This window comes from Corapipo altera, unplaced genomic scaffold (assembly GCF_003945725.1).
Source record: "Corapipo altera isolate COAL_440 unplaced genomic scaffold, ASM394572v1 68, whole genome shotgun sequence".
Taxonomy (NCBI): Eukaryota; Metazoa; Chordata; class Aves; order Passeriformes; family Pipridae; genus Corapipo; species Corapipo altera.
The window spans coordinates 1,184,664-1,202,952 of record NW_020884919.1 but is presented as its reverse complement, the minus strand read 5'-3'; the positions used below and the strand labels follow the sequence as shown (position 1 = coordinate 1,202,952).

Below are 18,289 nucleotides of genomic sequence, written 5' to 3'. Positions count from 1 at the left end.
TGAAACATTGATGTGTGTCCCTGGAATTCCGGGGCCAAAAGCACTGCCAGGAGTAGGGTTTGTGCACAGGGGCTGAGTTTGGTGTGGGGGCACATTTTCACTGGTATTTTTTTCAACCCCCACACCATTTTCACCTGGTTTTGCTTGAAAATGAATGGAACAGCTTGAGGGAAATAACTCTTTGTCTCCTGTACTGGTTTCCAGCTTATATTTGAAAGGAGACAGTGTGCAGAGGTTGATCTGCACTGATGTTCTCTAAATAGTCTGAAAAGCAGATCCTGGACATTTGCATGTGGACTATTTTGAGAATATTAGAGTTAGTTTGGCCCCCTAAAGGAACTTTCACTTTTGCAAAAGTGGGATTAACAAGAGTGGGGAGCTACAGGTCTCCTGCTGATGCTAGTAATAATAATAATAATAGTGATAAGAATAATCACAATAATCTACCATGAGTGGGATTATGTGCTCCGTGGTGAATCATTGTAAGGGTTGCAGGGCTGGTTGTGGAGGACTCATCCCGTGTGGAATTTTGTGTTCCTTTGTCTGTAAACCTTGGAAGCATCTCAGCATTGCACTGATGTCCTCAGAGTTGCTCCCTACCCCTGCTTAGGGGGCAAGGAGGAGGAGGAGAAGAGCAAAGCCAGGAAACCTGTTGCCCACACTGGAGAGGGTCAAGGGTGGTCACCTGTGGGGTTGGCATTGGGAAGGATCCAGGCAGGGAAGTGGATGCTGTTTCTTGGCATGGAAAGCCAGGAAATGGGATCCTTGAGGCCTCTTTTGGTGTCCTCGAGGCCTCTCTCCCCAGCTGGGTGCCATGACGTGTTCCAGAGGGACAGGGATGCGGAGGGGAGAGGTTGGGAACATCTTCCAAGGTTCTTCATTGCCCTCTAATGGTGGCAAATGGTGACAGGGGCATCACCACGTCCTCACCTCTGCAGGCACGGAAGGGGTGTTGGGGATTGAGGGGCTGGAATGAAAGGTGTGGGGTTCACACCCAGAATATCCCCACTGGGGGGTTGGAGAACCTGCTGAAGGTTCCCAAAAGGAGGCCGGGGCTGGTTGGTTTGGGGGCTGGTTGGTTTGGGGGCTGGTGGCTGACATGGAGCTCACAGGGTGCTGGTGGGTTTGTCCAGCAGCTCATGAGTTGGGGTCCTGTGCCACCCCTCAGCTTTGCTCCAGGGGGCTCCGACCCCTCCAGGCCTCTTTTGGGGGAAATTTCACCCCAGACAAGCCCCTGTGGGTGCCTTGGGGGGGCTCCACGTGCCATGTCAGGTGTTGTTTCCATGTGTGACTGGGAAGTGTGTGGGAATGTTGGATGCACAGCCCCAGGTAAGGAGCTTGTGCTGTGCCAGTCTCTGGCTGGGTGAACCCCCAGCTCTGCCCAAGGGATCCATGGATCTCCATGGATGGTGATGGAGTGAGGAGCAGGGGTTTGTGGGAATGTTGTGCTACTTATTTGTCCCAAATCTCTCACGGGAGCCCCAAACCTCCCCTCAGAGATGTGCTGGAAGAGCCGTGTTACCACAGGGTACCAGTGACCCTTGGGCACCAGAGATCCAATTTGCCAATATCCAACCAAGCATTTTCCATCTCTTTCCAAGGGCTGCATTTGCACCTCTGGGTTGAGAGCCTTTTCTTAAAAAAAAAATAGTGACTCTCAGTAAATCTCCCCTGCTGTGGGGAAATACAGGGGAGAAAATAACGTGTTTTAATGGACTCTGTTGAACTTGGAGATGCTCGTGCCTTCATTTACCTGACTGGGTGGCCCTGAGAGGAGACTTGAGGAACATCAAACACAGAGGGATGGAGTGGCTGGAGATGAGGCACAAGGGGTCCAAGGCTCAGTGTGGTGGGGCTGATCTCCAGCCTTGGAACATCCCTCCCTCACACAGCTTGGCCGGGTCCCTTCCAGAGGTGCTGGTGGCCTGGCTTGGCAGGAAAGTCATTGTGGTGGAAATGGCTCATTCTGCCTCCTAATTAGTGCAGAGATGAGCAGCTGCTGTCATCTCATTCCATAAGGAGACTTACATTTGCTATGTTGTCCTGCTGGTGGGCCTGGCTGGATTTCCGGGCAGGATCGAGCCACGCTCTGGCTCTGTGGGAATTATGAACCACATTTATGGTGTGTTTGTGCCTCAGGAAGGAGAAGACACTGGTGTCCAGCCCTGCTTGTCCATCTCCTTCCCCAGTGATCTCCATCCATGGGCTCTCTGCTCTCCCAGCAGGCGCTGACAGCCAGTGGGGTTCCAATCCCATCGGATGCTCCGTGTGCTCACCGAGCATTTGTGAATCCTAGGAATGAAACAGCTTAGCAAGGATAACGATAATGATGATAATAACATATGTGCTGATGCAGAAAAATGTCCTGAATGTTTTTTGGAAGCCAAAGACTGTTGGAAAAGCCACGATTTCCTGGTTACGGAATTGATACGTTTTCCAGATCCGCGTGACCAAGGGATGCATGGAGGTCTTTGTGGGATCCTGTGGAAGAGGAAATGCAGAAATCCAGCACTTCCTCTTGGCTGCTGAAGTAACCTCCCCCCAGCCCTCATTTTTTTGAATCCATCTGGAAAGAAAGAGCTAATTCTGGATATTGCTGATAAAAGAGGCACAGGAGCGTGTTGTGCTGCTGCATTCATGCTCTTTCCCTGGATTACAGAATCATGGAATGGTTTGGGTTGGAAGGGATCTTAAAGATATCTCATTCCACCCCCTGCCACGGGCAGGGACACCTTCCACTAGCCCAGGTTGCTCCAAGCCCTCTCCAACCTGACCTTGGACATTCCAGGGATGGGGCAGCCACATCCTCGGCGATTTTCCAAGTGAAAAAGGGGCCTTTATCCTTGGGAATTAAGTTAGTTTGCTTTGTAGGTGGCTGACAAAGGCAGTGGTGAGTTATTGCTGCTCTGCCTCTCTCCTTTCAGGGCTGCAGATAATGTTGGTGCTCACATGAGTCACACAGGGGAGATAAAACAGGTTCCATCAGGATGGATTAACTTTGTTGTGTCTGAACGGCTCAATCCTGGCAGGACCGGGAGGAGAAGCCACCACGTACGTCCCAGTCGTGATGTCACCCCCTGGCTTAGGCTGTTTGCTGAGCAAAGTTTGGCCACTCAGAGCTGGGTTTCAAACTTTATATGTGTGTGGTAAAACCCCCCCTCCCTCCCTTCCCTCCTCCTTCAGAGAGTGTCAAAGCCTCGCCATAAAAATCGGGATTTCGAGAGCAGGTTTGGCCAGGGAGCAGCTGGGAATGCCAGGAGTGGAGAGGGGAAGCAGACAGGAGAAAGCAATGACTTTTAGCTCTTTATTTCTGGTTTCTGAGGCACGTGGTTTTGCAGAGCAGGGCCTTGGTGTTGGCTGGGAATTGTGGTTGTGGGGACGCTCCCGGGAAGGACCATGAGAGGACTCCAACTCCTTGGCATTCATGGGAAGGGGAGTATCAGCCTCCAACCAGCTCCCAGCTCCAGTGGGAGCTCCCAGTCAGTTTTTTGGGAGCAGGAGAGTTGTAACCAGGCACTGAGGGTGATCCAGAAGCTTCAGGAAGCCTTGGGCTGCCCTCTCTGCACAGCACCAAGCCCTGGTTCTGGCAGCTTCCTAATGAGCCTCTAATGTAAAACAGTCAAATCTGGGTAAACCCAGACAATCATCACAGCAAGGAAAGGGCAGTTTTAAAGGCTAATCCCTCATGGCTTTCCAAACCAGGAAAAAAACCCACCAAACAACCACTTTAAGGGACGGTAAAAATCTTTCCAGGACCAGGAGATGTTTCCCACAAGTGGTTCTTGGTCACTTATTAGGGAAAAGCATTGCTGGTGGCTGCTCTTCGTGGATAATGGCTTTAAAATCCTTCAGCCCAAAGGATTCCACTCCACGGGAATAAGCAGCATCTTTTTAACTGAAGCTGCTGTAGAGATTATTACATAAATACATAATTACAGCCAGGTTTTAAGAAAATAAACACAAACATTGAGTATCTGCAGCCCAGACTGCAAAATGTGCTCGTCGAGTCTCCTTAAACGTTTCATTTTGAAGACTCCAACTATTAAAATTGGCAGTTTGGAAAAGCTCCTGTCACTTCAGCAGCTGATTAGTTGGGAAGAGAAATAAATCCTTAAGAGCAAAATAGCTCCTCTGGAGGATTAAACTAAACCCAGCAGGAGAGAACCCCCCCAAAAAGGGAGGGGTAAATGGGAGAGTGGAGGTGGAGCCTTGGTGGGCTGGGATGCTGCTGTCAGGAGGAGCAGGGGGTTGGAAGTGGATGATCCTTTGGGTCTCCTCCAACCCAAACCCTTCTGGGATCATTCTGTGACCTTTGGCTCGGTGCTCTACCACTTGGAGATGCAAAGAAGAGTATTTGGGCACGAATGCCAAGTGGCACAGTGAGAACACTTCGACCTTGGTGGGTTTTGTAGGAAAGGATGGGATTATTCAAGTGCTGCAGTGCCTCTGGAGCTCATATGGGACTGTTGAGGGAAATGAGGAATGGTGGTGGTCTCAGAGGTCCAGGTACCTCCACAGCTCTTTACTGGTCAACCATGGGCCAGACTCTCATTTACAAAGTGCTTTTTTGTCTGTTTGCCAGTGGGAAGGAGCTATAAAAGGGGTTAATGGGTGGAAAATGCTGCTAAATAACTTATATTTATGCCCAGTGTAAAACCACGGTGTCCTAGGGGGGCTGTAAGGCTGACTCAGAATGGCCCAACAGCGTCCTGCCAAACTGACAGAGGGAAATTTAGGTTGGATATTGGGAAGGAATCGCTGGCTGGGAGCGTGGGGAGGCCCTGGCCCAGATTGGGCAGAGAAGCTGTGGCTGCCTCTGGATCCCTGGAAGTGTCCAAGGCCAGGTTGGAGCAACCTGGGCTAGTGGAAGGTGTCCCTGCCCATGGCAGGGGGTGGAATGGGATGGGTTTTAAGGTCCCTTCCAACCCAAACCATCCTGGGATTCTGTAATTCCAGGAAAGGGTCTGTCTGAGCCATGGGAACCATCTGAGAGGAGACTGGCTCCAAGAATCTGTGCTGTGGAGCCAAGAGGAAATCGTGGCCATGGACACTGTGCCGGGGGAGGATGGAGCAGGACAGGCCCTGTCGGTGTCACTTTGGCCAGAGAGGAGCTGTCAGTGAAGAACTTTGTATTTTCTGGACTGTTTTTTAGATAAAAAAAGGAAATGCCGATTCCAGAGCCGTGTTTGGCCCGTAGGTGTGAAGGTGCCTGGAAAAAGAATCCGGTTGTAAAAGAGGAAAGACGAGTCTGCTCCGTGTCCTCAGAGCTCTCACGAGGGCTGAGGGACCAGGGCAGGCTCCTGTGTTCATTTTTTCCTGCTGACCACCATGAATTACTTTTTTTACAGCAAGATAAAAACAGGAAAAACTTGTGGTGTTCAGACAGTTCTGGTGACTGGGCAGAAGAGTCCTGTTCATTCTGGAATAACTTTGGGATAATGTAGTCAAGACTTCATCCTGACCTAATAAAGGGAGGGTTCAGATGACAGTTATAAAATGGGACATTTCAGGAGGAAACTGGTATGAGGTCTTTCCTCAAGGGAGGGGGGCAGAATAGTTTAAAACTCTTCCAAGATACAAATAGTATCAGGACTTTTGGTAATGCTCTTCACAGGTTTGGACAGAGCTCCCTCCTCATGGAACAACTCGTGTTTCTCAGCAGCTTTGGTGGGATAAACTGTTCTTCCTGCTCAGAAAGCTACTCTTTGGTTCATCTTCCTGTTATCCCAACAAGGAATGATGAGACTTTTTTCCCATGCCCATGCAATGTGGGTTTGGGCTTTTTCCAAGTGATAAAAGAGGTGTCTTGGCTTTTGTGGTGATGGTTTCAATCAAACATGGACCTGCATCCACTTTTCTATCCCTTCTCCTTCCTCTCCTGCAGAGCAGAAACCCCATAACTCCAGATGTGTGTGTTTGTTTGTGTAATTAAAATTCAAAATTGTCCCTGAATATGTAACATGTATTTTTATGCATCTGATATAAATATCCAATTTCAGACTATCAAGATACATATAAATATATTTTATTTGCATGCATATCATATGTGCATAAATTACATGCTCAGGAGTATAAGGCATGTACATATCAAACTATAACCTAATTATATAGTCTTCAAATATATGTGTGTGCACGTGGTTTATATATAGAATAAGTAAATACAAAAGATGTTCTGAAGTGGCTGATGTTTATTCTTGTCTCCTTTGCAGGAAAGATTCCAAGTGAAGAATCCTCCACACACATACATCCAGAAATTAAAGGGCTATCTGGACCCAGCAGTCACCAGGAAGGTGAGGAGCATCCTGTTTCCTCTTGCTGTCCCTCATCCCTCATCCAGGATGGTCCTGGGGGTCCAGGTTCCTTCCTGCCTTTGTGTAAATCCCCTGCAAAGTCTCCCTTCGGAAAGGAACTGGGAATTTGCTGCAGTTTTCACAGCTCGGGGAGGGGGAGCAGATGTTGGAAAGCAAAGGACCAACTGACACACAACACAACTTGTTTGAACAACCTCAGCTCCAATAAACAGTCGGACAAATTGTCACTGAGCTGGGCTTAAAAACCACTGTCTGAGGGCACTTTGCTCACCCCGGTGAGGGGGGTGTTGAGTTTGGAGTCCTTTTCCCTGGGAATTTGCAGGGCAGAGGTTCAGTGCAGCTGGCACAGTTCACCCCCTCTGGGCTGTGTTTACACAGCCTCCTCCATCCTTTTGCCTGTTATTTTATCCCAAATAGTTTGGAAATCACTTGTGGGATACTCAGACACTTCACTCGACCTTTGTGTGTCCCTGAGTGTGGATTCTGTGCTGGGATGTGTTTGGGGCTGGTTCTGAGATTACTAAGCCCAACTCTGATGGGCTTATTATAAAATCATGGAATCACAGGATTCTACAATGGTTTGGGTTGGAAAGGACCTTAAAGGTCATCTCATTCCACACCCCCCTGCCCTGGGCACTGGACTAGGTTGCTCCAACCTGGCCTTGGACACTTCCAGAGATCCAGGGGCATCCACAGCTTCTCTGGGCAACCCGTGCCAGTCCCTCACAGGGAAAATTTAGGAGCATCCTGCAGGATTTTAGACTGTCAGTAAACTTTCATCCCATTTAGAAGTCCGTGGCTGAACCTTTGGGATTTAACCCCGTTGGCCGTCAGCTCACATCCTGTGGGACAGCTGGAAGAGCCTGTGGAAAACAACAAAAAGAGACAGCAGAGCAAATCCAATCCTGCCTTGGACTGGTTCTGCCTCGTCCTCAACAATCCCAGCTTTGTGCTGCCAGAAATAAGCCCTGCAGGAAAACACGGATCCTGACACAGGGCTTCCGTGGAGGTGCTGCTCCATCCCTGATATGGCAGCGGGGGACATGGAGTGCCCTGTGTGCTCCAGCTTGTGTTTCCTAATGCCCTGGGACAGTGCTCCTCTTGTTGGAGCCTCTGACCATGAGGAGGAGCCCATTTAGTAGGAGCACATTTATCTGGAAACCTTTGGATTTGCCGGGGGCTGATCAGAGTATTTTTGAGCACCCGGTGAACAAGGTCTTTGTGTTTTTCCTCCTGAGGGGTTTTGAGGTTCATGGAGTGTTTGGCTTCACTCCCTTGAGGCCCACATTGAGGCCTTTCTTATCCTGATGCCTCTCTGAGGGTCCCATGACCAATGAGAAACTCAAAGGGACCTAAAAATAACCCCTAAAAATAACGAAGAGTTCCTCTTCGTGGTGTTGTTCCGTATCACCCGCAGCCCTTCCTCAGCCTGGGCTGTGAGATGGAAACATTTACACATGGAGATGGGAGAGCTCCCCTTACTGGGATTATTGCTGGGATTGAGGTGGTGTCAGTGGTTTTGCTGCTGATCCCCAGTGTGGCCAAGAGGAGGTGGCTCCAGGCTGCTGGACGTGTGTTGTTCCAGCTCCTAATTGGGGTTGGAATGGCTCTTCCTGGGAAAACAATTGCTTTTTGGCTGAGCTGAGTTTTGGAGCAGGGAATAAAAAGGTGTTGAAATTACACGGTTTTTTAAAGCATCTGCAGTTTGGTGGCTCTTGGAGCTCGTTAAGCACCAAATTGGGTCATTAAGGGGCTGAGGGCAATTGGTTTGTTCAGCTGGAAGAGACTGAGGGGAGACCTCAGGGGTCTGCAGCTTCCTCAGGAGGGGCAGCTCCAATCTCTGCTCTCGGGGAGCAGGGACAGCACCCAGGGAGTGGCTGGAGCTGTGCCAGGGCAGGCTCAGGTTGGATCTCAGGGAAAGGTTCTTCCCCCAGAGGGTGGTTGGGCACTGCCCAGGCTCCCCAGGACAGTGGGCACGGCCCCAAGGCTGCCAGAGCTCCAGGAGGGTTTGGACAACGCTCTGAGGGACAGGGGGGATCACTGGGGTGTCTGTGCAGGGCTTGGGGTTGAACCGGATGATCCCTGTGGGTCCCTTCCTGCTCAGGATATTCCATGAGTCTCTGACTGCTCCCTGCTCTGGTGGCAGAGCAGCCTGGCCTTGCTGGAGGTGACAGTTCCATGTGGGAATGTGCTACCGGTTCCTGCTGTGCCCTCTCAGCCCATGGACCATCTGCCTCTTTAAACATCAATATTTGACCTTGATTTCTGGGGAGGGAAGATTTTGTGTTGCTGGAGTTACAATGTGAGAGCTCTGGGGGGAGAAGGTGCTGGGTTTGTGTGCTCTGAGCTAATGAAAGAGGTGCAGAGAAGTCGTGTCTGAGCCACAGGCAGGGACACCTTCCACCAGCCCAGGTTGCTCCAACTTGGCCTTGGACACTCCCAGGGATCCAGGGGCAGCCACAGCTTCTCTGGGCAACCTGTGCCAGGGCCCCTCCCAGCCAGGAATTCCTTCCCAATATCCCTTCTCATTCTTCATCCACTTTGGCTCTCATTTCCCTTGTTCAAAAATGAGGATTTGCCAGAATTTATCCAGCTGTTTTAGCACTTTTCCACAGGCAGGGGAGAAGAAGACAATCCTTCTCCAGATGGGAGAGGAGGCGACCTCGTTGTCTCTCTCTCCACCTGGTTTTGCAGAGGAAGGAGAGGATCTGCTCTAGCCCTCAACAGAGAGTTTGATGCTGAACCAAAGCTTGTTTCATAAAGAAATATTTATCTACAGGCTTTTAATTTTCTTAATCCTGGAAACTCCAGATTGTTCCCGGGAACAGAAGTGGTTTCTCCACGCGTGTTTTTGTTGACTGCTGGAGTGTTGTTGTTGCGTTCCTGGGGATTTGGGAGAGTTCTCAGTTTACCTGGGAACTGTTTTCTTTATTCAATCTGAGATGTTGATATTCTTTAATGGCACTCCATGACTCTAATTGTTGTTTTTGCTGCTCACTCCGTTCCAGAAGTTCAGAAGGCGAGTCCAAGAGTCGACTCAAGTGCTGCGAGAACTGGAAATTTCTTTAAGGACAAACCACATTGGGTAAGAAATTTTGGTGCCTCTGCTCTCAGATTTGTTTTTTCACATCTGCTGATGGATGTCTTTGAGAAAACATCTCTTTGCATGTCGAGCAGTGATGGCACTTGATTGATTGTTAAAGCCCACGGGGCTCAGCTGAGCAGAGCTGGGCATCCTCAGGAGAATAATTCAGCTTTAATCCTTTCCTTAAAGGTTCATCCACATCTCTGTGAAGGCTGAGGAGACATTGAAGTCAACTTCTGCTCATGCTCAGCCCGTGGTTGTGTCTAGAATAATAATAGAGCTAAATATATATATATATTTATTTATTTATAACTCCCCTCGCTGTTTAATGCCTGTAACATGGTGCAGTTCATGAAGCCTGGCTGGGAGTAAAATTACCAGAGTTTCTCTTCCACAAAGCAGAAAATTCCTCTCAAATAGCCAAAGAATCACCAGAGGTTTAGTTTTTTATCAGACATCCCATTCCCATCGACATTCCCACCTCATTTTCCACCACTGAGGAACCCAGCAGACCACTGAGGCACCTGAGTGTGTTGCCCTGTGGGTTTGGGATGATGCCCCATGAATTTGGGATGTGCAGGAGGAGCTGTGGTGCTGCCCCAGCTCAAGCAAAGAGGCTCCAGGACCAGTGTTCATTTATTTGCTTCACTTGCCTGAAGGATGAGCTTCAAAATCCACTTTATTGAACACCAGGCTGGTTATTTTAGCAGGTAAACAGAGAAAGATTCAAAGCCTGAAGACCAGAATAACTCAGAGGTGATGAATTCCCACCCTGGGAGCCTGGGGCTCCATATCCCTCCCTGGATCCCCAGTAATTCCAGTGGTACCTCCCCACTCCCAGGGGGATTTGCTGCCCTGCTTGGGGTTCAGAGCTGAACTGGGCTGTGCTGAGCCTCTTTGGCCCCCTGGCTTTGCCCCTAAATGGATGGAATTCCAAACTTTCACTTGGCATCTTCAAAATCCCAGGAAGATAATTGACTTTTCTGAATTATTTTGTGAAACTCAGGGGCCAAAATTCACTGGAATGGGTTAATAGGTTTTAAAAAGAGAAGGCAAAATTACTGCTGGATGCACATCCAGGATATCTATCAGATTATTCTTTTCCTGCTGTGCTGCCTCCAGGCTTTTACAGACTTCTAGAGATCAAGATGTGATAAAAACTAAGCCATGTCCGTGTGACTTTGTGTGTTTGGAGGTGACCATCCCAAAAAAAAAAACCCCTGGGTTTAGTAGATTTGTAAAGCCATTTAAAGGGCTGCTTTTTAAAGTCTCCTAAATAATAAAGGGTATTTTAAAAAGCCTTTTTTTTTTTTTCTGAGTGAGAATTAAGGTTTTACTCAGTGGTGCAGCTTGTCCAGTTTATCTGAGAATTCCAGTGGCTTCCCAAAGGCCCTGAAAGGCTCTGCTGTTTTTTTAACAGGTGGGTCAGGGAGTTCCTGAATGAGGAGAACAAGGGCCTGGATGTTCTGGTGGAGTACCTGTCCTTTGCACAATATGCAGTCACGTGAGTAACACATTCCTGGGGCTTTCCTGCCGGAAAATACACAATCCTGGTGGATATTAGGGAATATTTCATCACTGGGAGAGTGGTCAGGCATTGGAAGGGGCTGCCCAGGACAGTGGGGGTGTCACCACTTCAAAAACGAGTGGGTGTGGCACTTGGGGACATGGTTTGGTTGCCAAGGTGGTGTTTGCTCAAAGGTTGGACTTGATGATCTTGGAGGCCTTTTCCAGCTTTGATAATTCCATGATTCTGGGTCTAAAGAGCAGAGAAAATGGTAACTTGAGTCTGGAATTATTTCACCCCAAGCCTGAATTTAAACCTTGAGATTTTTTATCTCCAGGGCTGCACTGACACATTTTTTTAGCTTTGGCCTCTGATCATCTCAGGGGTGCAAAAAACAAATGTGTGTTGAAGGCTGGAGGCTCCCTTGGAAATAAGTTTGGAATCGGTGCCCAACCCTAAGGAATTGTGTTCCTGCTGTGTTCAAAGGGCACATCCACACCCCAGCCACTGCTCACAGGCAGAGCTGGGGGTGTCCTGGGCAGCAGATGTGCTCCAGGAAAGCAGGAGGAGTTTCAGGGGGGGCATTTTTCAAGTTGGGAAGGCTGGAAAACAAGTTTTTTTCCCTTCTGACATCTGGATAGTTGGGGGTCACGTTTGTTTAGTTGTGTGGGTGATAAATCATGACACGTGTTCTGAAAGCAGAGTGGGAAAATGAGCTTTCATGAGTTGTTATGTCACAGAATTGGAAGTAGATTTTCAGCAGAAAAATCTAAGTAGTTGTTTATTTTATTAATTTATTTATTATCATGGAATCATCCCAGACTGGTTTGGGTTGGGAGGGACCTTAAAGCCCATCCCTGCTATGGGTAAGGACACTTTCCACTAGACCAGGCCTTGGACACTTCCAGGAATGGGGCATTATATCCCCATTAATTCAGGGTATTGTAGCAGATTTTTTTAATATAAAAGTGTCTAAAAAGAAGCCTTAGGTTAAAGATACTGATAATCTATTTTTAGCAAAGCTGCCCTCACATTTATGGTATATCATTGCACAGAAAAGGGATTTTTGGTGGCCTTGCAGAAAAATTAATGAGGGGAAATTATATGTTTTAAAATGTGACTAACTGGAAAAAACTGTGCAGAGCAAAAAGAAGTGTTTAGAGGAAGACTCTCTTCCTAAATTTATACAAATGTCTGCAAGTGACCCACTGGGTTTTTTCCCCCTGACATGGTAAACATGAGTAACAACCTCCAAAGCTGTAAAGGGAACAAGAATTCCTGCTTGGAATAGCAGAACAAGGGGCAGGGAAGGGTCTGGGATGATGATGGTGATTTATTGCATGTGCTGGGAGATTTGTGAGGCCAACACGGTGTTGGAGGAAACCAAACCGGTGCTTGGACAACTGATTTGTTGAGATGAAGTGGAGAGGGGTCCCAGCATTCCCACTCTTTCCTTTAAGGCAGAGCTGTTCCATGGGCAGAGCAGCCAGTGCTGGATTTGTGTTATGTTGAGGTGGAATAACACGGAGCTGTTTGATCCTGGAAGGATGGAAAATCCACGTGGATGTGGCACTTGGGGACGTGGTTAATGGTGGCCTTGGCAGTGCTGAGGGATAGTTGGACTTGATGATCTCGGAGGCCTTTTCCAGCCTGAAAGAATCTGTGATTCTGGGATTTCCTTCCCCTCTCTGGAGCTCATCCCGTTTCCCTGGACTTTGTTGTGTCCCTCAAGCCCCACATAGTCTTTAACTCTCCTTTTCCATCACTATTTCACTGGATCACACAAGGAATGTTATTAACCATTAGCATTCCCTTTACCTCATACATGTTTGGGGTGGTGGAGTACCCATCCCTGGAGGTGTCCCAGGAAGGCCTGGCCGTGGCACTCAGGAGGGGATCCATGGGCTGGGAGGGCTTTTCCAACCTCAGGGATCACACAATCCCAGGCTGGTTTGGGTGGGAAGGGCCCTTGGAACAGCTGGTGGAACAGTTGGACTCGATGGTCTTGGAGGGCTTTTCATTTGATTTTGTCAGACTTGGCTTTGTCCGATGACTTTGTGATTGCCCTCAAACCCACAGGAAGGAAAACTCGGGGCATCTCTTGTGTCTGAGCTGGCGCTGGAATTCCTCTTCCCTTTCAGGTTTGACTTTGAAAGCCTGGAGAACAGCGTGGAGAACTCCATGGACAAGTCCAAGCCCTGGAGCCGCTCCATCGAGGACCTGCACAGGGGCACCAACCTGCCCTCCCCGGTTGGGAACAGCGTCTCCCGCTCGGGCCGACACTCCACGCTCCGGTACGGGGCCATGGCATGGGGGACCTTCTCTCAGTGGGGTATCCTCCACCTTCCTGCTTTTCCCAGCAGAGCCATGACATTTCTAGGGAATGTGTGGCTGTGCTGGTGGTGTGAGGTGGGAAGGGCTCAGCCAGTGACACAGGACAGTGTTACACACTTGGGGAAGGGACAGGGATAACTCTGCCCATTCCCAAGGGCAGGATGGCCTGAGGATGCATTTCCACCTGTTACAAAGCACAGGGGAAGCCATTCCCTCTGCTCCAAAACATGTGTCATGGGCCCAACCAGTCTGGGGCTCTCATCTGTGTCCCATCTCTTCCAGCAGCACGTTCCTTCCACGCTGCCACCAACAGGAGCCGTTGTTTTTTTGAAAGGCCACTTCATCCTTCAAACCTGTGTCCCTCTCTCACCACCCCACTCCTTGCTACAGAGTCTCTCTTTCCCAATCCTGCCTTTTTCTTGTTGTTTGATGTGTGGAAAAGGCAGGATCACTTCCCAGGAGTGGCTGACAGACAGCGCTGTTCCATTCCTTGGATGCTCCACTATTTAAACCACAGCGAGGACCTCCCTCAGATTCCAGCAGTGTTACCTGGAGTGCTGGGTGACTTGGGATTTTTTTTGGTTGCTACAGAGCCCTGTGAGTGTAGAAGAGTCCAAGAAAAGATGGAAGCCAGTGAGAACTGGCTTCCAGCTTTTTCCTTCCAGCAGAGGTTGTTCTACTTTGCCAGGCAGGTGACCCTTGGGTTGATGCTCAGTGCCCGAGTGGCTCCAGAGCAGTACCTGGAAAATTTAGTTCCCAGCCCTCAGGCAGCGGAGAGGAGGAGACAGGCACAGCTCTGGTAAAGAAATCCAGGCTCTGGAGTGCAGCAAAATCACTTGAGCCGTTGATTTATTATTTTTGTGACTGTTTTTTGTTTTCTCTGCTCTGTAATTGCTCTGACAGGAACGGCAGAGCCCTGTGCTGGTTCCATCTGTTTTTGGGAGGAGAGCTTGGGATTAGAAATGCCTGAGTCGGGAATACATTACATGTCTCTTACATTGTTTCTCTTCGTTTCCTTCCATCCTTTTTCCTTTCTCACATCTCCCTTTGTTCCTCACCTGTTTGATTCCCCATCTCGATGTCCCCTTCATTCCCTTCTCCCTCTCAAACGCTTCTCTCTCATCCTTCCCTCCCCTCACACACCATCAGATTGGTTTCTCTGCCCGAGCAACTTGAGTTCAAACGCTGCCAGAGCTGCTGGTCAGCCACCTGCCTCTGGAGCAGCTTCACTTGGGGCTCTGCCGATGAGGCTCCCGGCCGGAAAATCCCGTAAGTCCCGAGTGGAAGGTCCTCCGGAGCCGGGGCTGTGCAGGGCATGGAACCAGGGGCCAGCACTGCTCCCCATGCCGGATAATCTGGTATCCACACGGATTGGTGCTGCCCCCCAGGAGGGTGCCCAGCATTCCAAGCGTGTGGTTATCACATTATAGAATTCCCAGAGTAGTGGCTTCTGTAGGGCGGGATTTTCGCGGAGGACGTGAGATGGGCTTGACTTGGAAGCGAGATCCGAGTTCCCTTTGTCATGCTGCAAGTAGTGGTGTAAGTTTTATACCTGAAACACAGAGCCTTTGGTCCTTGTCCATCTCACTTCATCTTTTTGTTATAAATAGAGACTTTATTCACGCCCCAGACCGGCACAGAAATGGGATTTAACACCCTGTCCCTCCAGAGCCATCTCAGCACTGGGGCAGCTTAGGCAGAAACTGTGTGGAATTGGCACATTTGGATTGGTCTTTGTTGTTGTTTGGTTTTTGTTCTTTAACTCTGTGTTCTAAAATGCATGGTTTTGAAAATGTGTATTTTTCAATACCTGGGGACGACGTGTGTTTAAAAAAGTAAAAGCTAAAGGTAGGTGGGGAGGTTTTAAGAAGGTTTTTTTATTTTTTGTGGAATTGCCAAAGAGTTGAAATGGAATCTTTTCCTGAGAATGAGGTAGGTGCTCATCGAGTGAGGAGGGTGTGCAGGATGATGTTTTTGGGCAAAACCAGGAGGTTCCTGCCCTGCCACTGAGTGGTAAATGAGGGTTCTGGGATGTGGACACCCAGATGTGTCTGTAGGTTCTGCTATGTGGAAGCTGCTCTTCTGTATTTGTCATGGAAACCAAAGGGAGAGAGGGATCCCAGAATCCCAGGATGGTTTGGATTGGAAGGGACCCTAAAGCTCATCTCATTCCACCCCCTGCCATGGGCAGGGACACCTCCCACCAGCACAGGTCGCGCCAAACCCTGTCCAGCCTGGCCTTGGACACTTCCAGGGATCCAGGGGCAGCCCAGCTGGACTGAAAGATGTGCTCCTCCCTCTTGGATGAAAAAGGAGAAGGCTGTCAAATCTTACCGGGATAATTCCAAATTCTGGAACTGGCCTGGGGTGGACACGGAGCTCTGTGTGTCCCTTTGGTGGCTCAGCCCATCCCTTTCCAACCCCGACTCCAACTGCCTTCCCAGAGCTCTTTTTAACAGTGCTAAACCCTGCCAATTCCCTCCTCTCTGGGTTTCCTTGGCAACTGAGGGCTTTTTCCTGAAGAGGAGGCACAGGGATTTGGGAAACCGACTCCAAAATGAGGGCAGGAGAATAAAAAAGGGGCTGAAGCTTTGGGGATTTTATTGCTGCTTTTTTGGGAGAGGGAGCATTGCTGAGAGTCAGTCTCCTGTCAGATAAATATTAATGCAGCCTTTGCAGGGTCCCAGCCCATTAGAAATTCCCTTTCTTCCCAGTCAAATACTGGAGTTTTTAATGTGGATTGAAGTGAGAAACTTCAGTTCTTCAAAATCTCCACGAGGAGAGAAGGATCCAGGCAATCCAGGCACAGGGAGCTCAATCCATAGATGGGTTTTGAGTGCCTTCACTAATTGGACTTTAATTTGACATGGCTTCCTGTGCTACAGTTGTTTAATTTGGGCTTTGCCATTAACACTTTCACTGCTCAGGGGCCTGGGAAACTCATCCTTTTGGTCAGATATTTCCTCATTTAGCAGAGCATGTTTGTGATCAGCTCTGAGGGATCAGAGAAGCCCCAAATTTGTGGGATGTGCCAAAACCTTCCTCCTTTAAAGCCACTTCCTGCTGTCAGGAGGACATTGATAATACAAATCCCTCCAGTTTCCAAACCACCACCAATCCAATTGCAGGAATGTCACCCAAAAACCACCCAACCCCAAGGAAAACCAGCAGTCCCAGCCCATGGAGAGCTGGGCCAGCTGCCAGGGGGGTGGTGAGATCCATCCTGGGCTGCCCTCTGCTCTCCAGGGAGCCAGGGGAGAGATGAGGGGCTTTTTTAGGAGAAAATGAGGTAAAAATGAGAGGAGAGAGCAGCTGTAATTTGAATTAATGTGGTGCATTGTAAATCTGCATTGGATTGGGCACATGTCATGGAATCCCAGAATGAGTTGGGTGGGAAGGGACCTTAAGTTCTATCTCATTCCATGGGCAGGGACACTTTCCACTAGCCCAGGTTGCTCCAAGCCCCATCCAACCTGGCCTTGGACACTTCCTGAAAGGGGCTCTCAGCTCTCCCTGGATCCTTCTCTTGTCCAGGAGAACCCCCCCAGCTCTCCCAGCCTGGCTCCAGAGCAGAGGGGCTCCAGCCCTGGGAGCAGCTCCATGTCCCTACGGAAATCAAAATGATAAATGAGTTATTCTTGAACACAAAGTTCTTCTGTTAGATGTGGGTGAGAAAAGAACCCTAAAACTCTGTATTTCAGCACAGGATTAGCCTCAGGTTTAATGGTTGTTGTTTTTCCCACATGGCTGCAGAATCCTAGCTGTGGAAATCCTGGATCTTGCATTTTTCCCCCCATCCTCCAGCAGCAAAAAGTCCCAAAACTATGGAGTAGCTCCTTCCCCACATGTGAGAGGGTCCAGAGTGGCAGGAGGAACCCATTATCCACTACAGGAGCTTCCACATGCTCAGCTTTTCTGCCCCTGCTTTTTTTTTGGGAGAAAGGGTTTATGGTTCCCCTCTAAAGGAGGGGCCGAGGAAATAAAAAGAGGAACCATCTGAGTTGAATTAGCAGGATAAATATACTCGTGGTGACATAATCCTTGACCTGCAGCAGACAGGAAATCAAACCCAACGAGTCATCCAAGCTGCTGGGCTCAGCCAAGTGTTCAGGAACCAGGAATGAAGGAAAAGCAGGAGAAGCTCAGCCACCCTTCCCTTGACTGGAGGGAGGTGTCAGAGCTCCCACCAGCCTGCCCTGCTCTGGGGAGGGAGCAGAAACACTGGGAATTGTTGGGATCACCACTGATGCAGGGGGAGCATCTCCAGCCTCAGCTCTGTTGTTGTGCAAAACTCCTCGTGAATTCTTGGCACTCGGGTCCCTGTGAGGGGATTTGCATCTGGGGAAGGGAAGGGATGGAAATGTAGGGATTGGATCTGCTCTTCAGGGCAGATTCCATGCCTGGGTCTCACCCCAGTGGGACACTGACACAAGTGGGAGTGGAAATGTGCCAAGGGGCTGGAGCCAGGCTCTGCTTGGTGATACCAGGCAGTAGAAGAGGGAATGGGCACAAACTGATGCCAGGAAGTTCCACCTGAACACAAGGAGGAACAGTGAAGTGACAGGTTGCCCACAGAGGGTTGGAGTCTCCCTCAGTGGAGATATCCCAGAACAATCTGGGCACACCCCTGTGCTCTGGGATGGCCCTGCTGGTGCAGGTGACCCACTGTGGGCCCCTCCAACCTGCCCTGTGGGCTCTGAGTGTCACTGCCTTGGGATTTTTGGGAATGGAGCTGTGCCTTGGGACAGTCCCCAGGTCATCTGGGGATTTGGGAGGAGAACACAACCTCTGCCCCTGGCTTTGCCCGTTTGGCTGCTCATGAGGATCCCCCCAGGGAACATCTCCAGGCTCCAAACCAGCAGCTTTCCTGGCTGGGGGCATGTGGGGCCATATGGGATCTGTGCAGCCCTGCTGGGTTTCTGTGGGGCTTTTCCACCTCTCTGGAAGAAGGGAGTGTTGGCTTCACCTCAGACCTTCCTTCTGTTGCCCACAATCCTCTGCAGTGCCAGGCTTTGTTTGGGGAACCACAGTTTGGGTTGGAAGAGACCGATC

At 49.5% G+C, this 18,289-nt stretch overlaps 1 protein-coding gene across 9 annotated transcripts in view; it reads left to right on the top strand.

Moving 5' to 3' along the window:
• FMNL2 (formin like 2) overlaps nt 1-18,289 on the top strand; it is a 122,773-nt gene that overhangs the window by 69,884 nt on the left and 34,600 nt on the right. For all 9 annotated transcript variants that reach the window (XM_027656197.1, XM_027656202.1, XM_027656201.1 and 6 more), the window contains exons 3-6: nt 6,210-6,290; nt 9,320-9,396; nt 10,817-10,900; nt 13,045-13,197. In XM_027656197.1, the coding sequence (XP_027511998.1) occupies nt 6,210-6,290; nt 9,320-9,396; nt 10,817-10,900; nt 13,045-13,197 (395 nt within the window). The remainder of the gene's footprint in view (nt 1-6,209; nt 6,291-9,319; nt 9,397-10,816; nt 10,901-13,044; nt 13,198-18,289) is intronic.